This window comes from Cebus imitator, unplaced genomic scaffold (genome assembly GCF_001604975.1).
Source record: "Cebus imitator isolate Cc_AM_T3 unplaced genomic scaffold, Cebus_imitator-1.0 Scaffold1013, whole genome shotgun sequence".
NCBI lineage: Eukaryota > Metazoa > Chordata > Mammalia > Primates > Cebidae > Cebus > Cebus imitator.
In genome coordinates this window covers 76,497-83,196 of record NW_016108328.1, presented here as the reverse complement: position 1 = coordinate 83,196, position 6,700 = coordinate 76,497, and the positions used below count along the sequence as shown (strand labels likewise).

At 40.3% G+C, this 6,700-nt stretch overlaps 1 protein-coding gene and 1 pseudogene across 1 annotated transcript in view; both read left to right on the top strand.

Moving 5' to 3' along the window:
• LOC108298609 overlaps positions 1 to 6,700 on the top strand; it is a 73,226-nt pseudogene that overhangs the window by 8,224 nt on the left and 58,302 nt on the right.
• Positions 6,552 to 6,700, top strand: part of LOC108298608 (elongin BC and Polycomb repressive complex 2-associated protein-like) — a 2,844-nt gene continuing 2,695 nt past the window's right edge. The window contains 1 exon segment of the mRNA XM_017521259.2: positions 6,552 to 6,665. Coding sequence (XP_017376748.1) covers positions 6,552 to 6,665 — 114 coding nt within the window.

The window sequence follows — 6,700 nt, the reverse complement described above, 5'->3', positions numbered from 1 at the left end:
CACACTGGGGTCTGTTGGGGGGGAAATAGGGGAGGGATGGTGGGGGGTGGGGAGTTGGGGAGAGATAGCAAGGGGAGAGATTCCAGATGTAGGTGAGGAGGAGGAAGGCAGCAAAGCACACTGCCAAGTGTGTACCTATGCAAAAATCTTGCATGTTCTTCACATGTATCCCCAAACCTAAAATGCAATAAAATACATAAATGGAAAAAAATATTTTTCATTCATCTAATGAATTTAGAAATTTTTTTAGTGTCAACAAGTTAATGTAATGGTACTCTTCATTTTCCAACCAATACTCATCTGAGATTTGAATGTTTGTTTAAATAGAAGGGATGTACTATACCTTGGTTTCCTTTAAGACTTCATAAATTGCAGAGCTCTCAATCAGTAGAACATATTAAGCCACAGTAATAAATATTCCTGAAAGCCTTATGATAACTTATAATGATACCCTTCCTACCTACAATGTACTGCATTAGAATGTCCTCTTTACTTTATTCACAGATATCAACAATTCTATGTAAAAATGAAATAATTTTGAAATTCCCTCAGAAACATTAGACTTCATTACAAAGATTATTTGTGGCAAGACTTAGTTTTAAAAGATAAATCTATCTTTAGTGACATTTATGAGCTGACTTCTTAGCCATTAGATGCCAGGTTTCCCTTTCTGGACATTCCATCTGTAACTCACAGTTTTTGAATGTGAGGCTTACTTGGAAAGATGAGTGTAAGATCAGATGTCTACTGCAAATTCCTGGGAAGTTACTGATTGTTAAATTACTATGATGTGATTTAAGTGTATTTTCAAAAGGATTCTATGTGGATAGACTCAGTATCCTTCCATTCAGTAGCATTTGTATAGTGCTTATCATAGGCACTGAGTATTTTTAAATGAATAAATGAACAAGAATGCTGACATGAGGCCTTATGGACTATCTACCACAAGTGAGTCCAACCTATTCCAGGTCAGCAATGCAATAACATTGGGCTTGGATGTAGGTGGGAAGGGAGAAGAATTGAGGTCAAATACAAGTTTGGTTGCTGCCTCCCTCACTTGCTCTATGAATTTAGGCAAGTCACTTGACTTTTCAGGGCCAGAGCTGTCCCTTTTAGAAAGTGAAAGTATTGTTGTGAATGTACTGAGTGGTCTTTGGTTTCTGGGCTTGAATGCCCTTCGTGTTAAGTAAGCTTTTCTATTTCTAATGGGGAAAGGGTCAAAATGTTCTCAGAACCTGGGGCTACTCCACATAGCCCGTTTTGGGAAATGTTCTCTTTCTCCTTTTCTTAACGAAACACACTCCCAGTCCACTTACCTTTAGTACTGTATTGTGAAAAAAAATTTACCAGGAAATCATCTGTAATTTAAGGAATATTAATAAATTCACTTGGAAGTACAAAAGAAAGACACACAAACGCAATCCAGCGCTGTCTAGCTTCAAACCCAGTTTTAACTTGAAATAATTTTATTTCTGGGTGTCTCTATTCAATCACTGAAATCTGACCTCTTCTTAGCCTTGTTTCTTTCCTCCCCTCCCCCATATCCTCATCTCCCCTCCCCTCCCTTTTCCTTTCTTCTCCTTTTCTTTCGCTGTGTGCTATCTCTTTACCACTATCTGGAAAAGCTTGATTTGACTTCTTTTTTACAACTAATCTCTAAAATTTAGTTTTCTTAAATCTCTAATGATGAAGTCCAGCAGTGTCTCCAGGATGAGCTACATGCCTGTGGAGTACTTTGAGCATCTCTTTGGGTGTAGTCACTTATTTGGGTACCTGGCTCTTGCAGGCCTGGCTTCTTTCTCCTAACTCTTGTTTTTCATGGTTCTCCCCCTTTCTGCTTACTCCTGCTTCCCTTGAATTTCTTATACTTCTGGGTTCAGATGAGATTTGTCTCATAATCTTGGCACCCTAGTCTAGTCTCAGCCTTTCTAAAAAGTCATCTTAACATAGATACTATGTTCAGAAGTTTAAATTCTGATCATTTAGAAAATCAAAGTTGCAGATGCTCTAAGAAATTAGAGAGAGAGAGAGAGAGGGAGAGAGAGAGAGAGGAGGGAGAGAGAAAATTGATAGCCCTTTCTTTACCCATGTAGTTTATTTCTTTATACATGTAGACTCTCAGCTTCTTTCTTTTTGTGATTTTCAGCTTTTCAAGAGTTTCATCCCCCTATGCTTTGTGTTCATGAAGACAAGACAGAGCTCTAAAATTTTAGCTTTCTTGAGTCACTAGAGAGTCTTTTGTGCACACCTTCCCCTTCTGAAACAATTGATTTGTCTAGTTTCACAAAGAGCAGTATTTGTTTTAAAGGACCAGTTGGCATCAATACCCAAGAGCAGGTGTCCTAAAATATAAGATGGTGCTTCATTTGGAATCCTCAAGGTAGAGTAAAATAAATTACCAACATCTTGGCTCCATGCTCCATTCACAACTTTTAATTATGCTTCCATTCCTGAGGAGAGAGCTCCTGGCAGGGACAGCTGCTCCCATGTCTCAGACTGGGCTATGCTCCTCTGAGTAGGAGTCAGCAAGAGCAGCAGGATAGGGAGAAGGTGGTAGTGCATCAGAGAACCGAGCAGTGGAGGAGGAAACAGGATGGGCATCTCCCAAGTGCTTTTTAGATACTCCTTTAATCTTTGCGTGTATGCATGCATGGTTAACTAAGGAAGAAGGAAAATACTGACTTGAATTTTACTGAGAAAATTATCAAACCTGCTTTTACTCTTACATGTAGCTCATTTTCAAAAGTACTTTTGTGTATCACTGATATGTTGATGGTCCTATGCAGCAAGAGGTCTGTATGCTTGTCCAAAGAATGTCTAACAGTCCCACATCATGATTAGCAGAAGCTGGTTTGACAGGTGGAAAACTTGTCTTGAGTTGTCCTGTATTAGCTTACCTTCTAAACTGGAGCAAAAGTCAAGAATGAGACAAGGCATAGAACATGTTACATGATAAACACTCTTTTATTAGTGGCTTTTTGAGAGAAAGTTGCTGTGTTGTTCACTGCTGTTATTTTCCCTAGAACAGTGTTCACAAAAGTGAACAAAAGTTCAATGCTCAAAAGTTAAAGAGATTTAAAAATGGAGACTATCAGTAGCCATGTTGGGGCACCATGGTTAATAATGGAACTGGACAGAATTTTGTGCACTTGCCTACACAATTCTTTCTATAACTATGCCTGCTGTTCCTATCCTCTGATTTAATTTTCATGTGGGAAATAGTCATTTGCAGTCTATATTATGCTACAAATGTTGCCATCAAAACGTATAAATCTCTATGCTAGTCTCTCGTCTTTAGTACTAAGATGGCTCTATTGATGATAATGTAAACACATTTTAGGTTCCCAATTGCTTTTGGAAATAAGGAATTGTGACTTAGTGAATATGTGTCGCTTTTTCATAAAGAGAAACAGGGTTTCCATCATTTTTTAAAATTAAGGAATAATGGTCTTTTTTTATTCCAATTTTGAACACCTGGTATGTTTATTACTAATGTTGGATCACGTGCAGGAGAAAGTTAGACATTATTTTGTGACCAGCATTGTAAGTTGTGACATTCTAAACAAATCCCTTAAAGACTTGGAACTCATTTACATTTTGCATAAAATTCTGATAGGACTTTTTTTCTCTTTTTTTTAATTGCATTTTAGGTTTTGGGGTACATTTGAAGAACATGCAAGATTGTTGCATAGGTACACATGTGGCAGTGTGATTTGCTGCCTTCCTCCCCTTCACCTATTTATGATTTAAACTTTTACTATACTCTTTGTCTTACATTTATTAATTTCCTTATCAGGCTTAAAACTTGGGGAAAACTGGGCTTTTGCATAATATCTTTTTAGAACCATAAAATTTTATACAAAATCCTCCTCAAAAACCCTGAAATCCCTATATCTTTCAGAGCTCTTTAATAAAAACCTGGGGTGAATGTGAATTGTTTTTTGTTTTTGTTTCTGGCTTGTTTGCTTTTCTGAGACAGGGTCTCACTCCATTACCAAGGCTGAAGTGCAGTGACACAACAGCAGCTCACTGCAGCCTTGACCTCCCAGGCTCAAATGATCCTCCTGCTTCAGCCTCCTAAGTAGCCAGGACCACAGGTGCATGCCACTGTACCTGGCTAATTTTAAAATATTTTGTAGAGATGGGGTCTCACTATGTTACCAGGGATGGTCTCAAACTCCTGGTCTCAAGTGATCCTTTTCCCTTCACTTCCCAAGGTGCTTGGATTACAGGTGTGAGCCACTGCACCCAGCCTGTGAATGTGATTTGAGTTGCCAAAGTATGTCTTAAAAAATTGTTGGTTTAAGTGTGACTTGGAGCAACATTGAGCTAGGGAAAGGAAATACATATAAAATCATGCCAGTGGCCAGGCGAGGTGGTTCAAGCCTGTAATTCCAACACTTTGGGAGGCAGAGGTGGGTGGACCACCTGAGGTCAGGAGTTTGAGACCAGGCTGGCCAACATGGTGAAACACCATCTCTACTGAAAATATAAAAATTAGCTGGGTGTGGTGGTATGTGCCTGTAATCCCAGGTACTGGGAAGGTTGAGGCAGGAGAATTGCTCGAACCTGGGAGGCAGAGATTGCTGTGAGCCAATGTCATGCCATTGCACTCTATCCTGGGTGATAGATTGAGACTCTGTCTCCAGAAAAAAAAAGCCAGTGATTCTGGAAGATTCCAAAGGACAGTACTTTTCGCATACTGTGGGAGAAAGAGGAGGCTTGAATTCTTAACTACCAAAACAATGTCTGGCACAAAATTGATCACTCAGTAACTATTGTTGAATGCTGAGATTTAAAGGAGAAGAACATCATTAGAGCCCTCTCCTTTTTTCCCCTCTTTTCTCCATAAAGGTTGAAAAAAAAAATGGAAGACCAAAAGACTGAACAAGATGGTATCAAACCAGAAGATAAAGCTCATAAGGCTGCAACCAAAATTCAGGCTAGCTTCCATGGACACATAACAAGGAAAAAGCTCAAAGGAGAGAAGAAGGATGATGCCTAAGCTGCTGAGGCTGGTGCAAGTAAGAAGAAGGATGAAGCCCCTGTTGCCGATGGGGTAGAGAAGAAAGGAGAAGGCCCCACTACTACCGAAGCAGCCCCAGGCACCGGCTCCAAGCCTGATGAGACCGACAAAGCAGGAGAAACTCCTTCTGAGGAGGAGAAGGGGGAGGGTGATGCTGCCACAGAGCAGGCAACCCCCCAGGCTCCTGAATCCTCAGAGGAGAAGGCCAGCTCAGCTGAGACAGAAAATGCCACTAAGGCTTCCACTGATAACTTGCCGTCTTCCAAGGCCGAAGATGCCCCAGCCAAGGAGGAGCCTAAACAAGCCGATGTGCCTGCTGTTGTCACTGCTGCTGCTGCTGCCACCACCCCTGCTGCAGAGGATGCTGCTGCCAAGGCAACAGCCCAGACTCCAACGGAGACTGGGGAGAGCAGCCAAGCCAAAGAGAAGGTAGGTGAGTAACCTCGAGGGTCAGATGCAGTGGGTGGATGGGGAGGGGAGTTGCTATTCAAAATGCCGGGCAACCTGGGTTATCAAGGGAGAGGAAACAGTCTAGAAAGTGTTTTCCAGAAATCAAGGGAAGCTGGGCTTAATTTCCCAAAGAGACAGGACTACGAGCTAAGGTTACATTCCCAAATATCTCCAAGCCTGAGAGAGGACTCAGGCAGGTCTATGTAGCAGCCAGTCCAAGAAAATCTGGCAGTTATCTTAATTGGATTGATATACACAGTTGAACCAGATAAAACTGCTTTAAGAAAGTATTCTGTGTGCTGATAGACTTAGTTTAATACATAATTACTGACGATACATATATTTTATGGATGGGAATTAGCCAATGTGATTATTTGGCTCTAGGAAATGCCTGGTATAAATACAGCCAACGTCTTCTTGATCCAGATTATCTAGTGTATGAATTGCTGGCAGCAAAAGTATAATCTCAGACCACCCTTTCCTATCTCACAATATGTTTCTGGGCATTCTCTCCACCATCAGTTGGTGAGTAGTGTGTGTATATGTGGGTATCCTCAGAGAATGTTAATTGTTACATTAATTGGGGTCAAACATAATTAGGAAAATAAGTCTGTTGATGTTGCCAAAAACAAAAGAAAAACCCCCAATACAGAACATGCTGTGAAGTCAAACATAAATTATCATTTTATTGAAGACACAACTTTCTACAATTTGCATAAATAATTGAGGGTTCCTATGATTACAAAAAGGTACTGGATTCTCTTCAGTTTGGAGCTGTAACTTGAAAGTTGCAGTGTTTTCACTATTACTGCTCAATTGTGCAGAATTGGAATGGAATATTCCCAGATCAAAATAAATTTAACAGAGCTTCATCCCTAGAGACTAGATCCCTCCCTCACCCCAATACATCCACAGTGGTAAAGGAGGCCAACAGTTTCCATGATCTTTCTCTAGTCTAATATGACCCAGCCTCAAGTATTCATAGATACTTAATGTTCCTCAAAGATAAAGTTTCTTCTGTGTCCATTTAAAAGATTGGATTTACTCCTGTACAAGCACCTGGGTTTAACCAATGATGTTTGTCATCCAAGGGTTCAAATATGGACTGAACAGTGTGCTCCCTGGAGAAAACCTACTCCATGAGAGTGGTCTGAGAAATGGTTTGGCATCTGAGCGTCAGATTGAGAAAGTAACGATTGGACATTTACCTTGATATATGTTTCT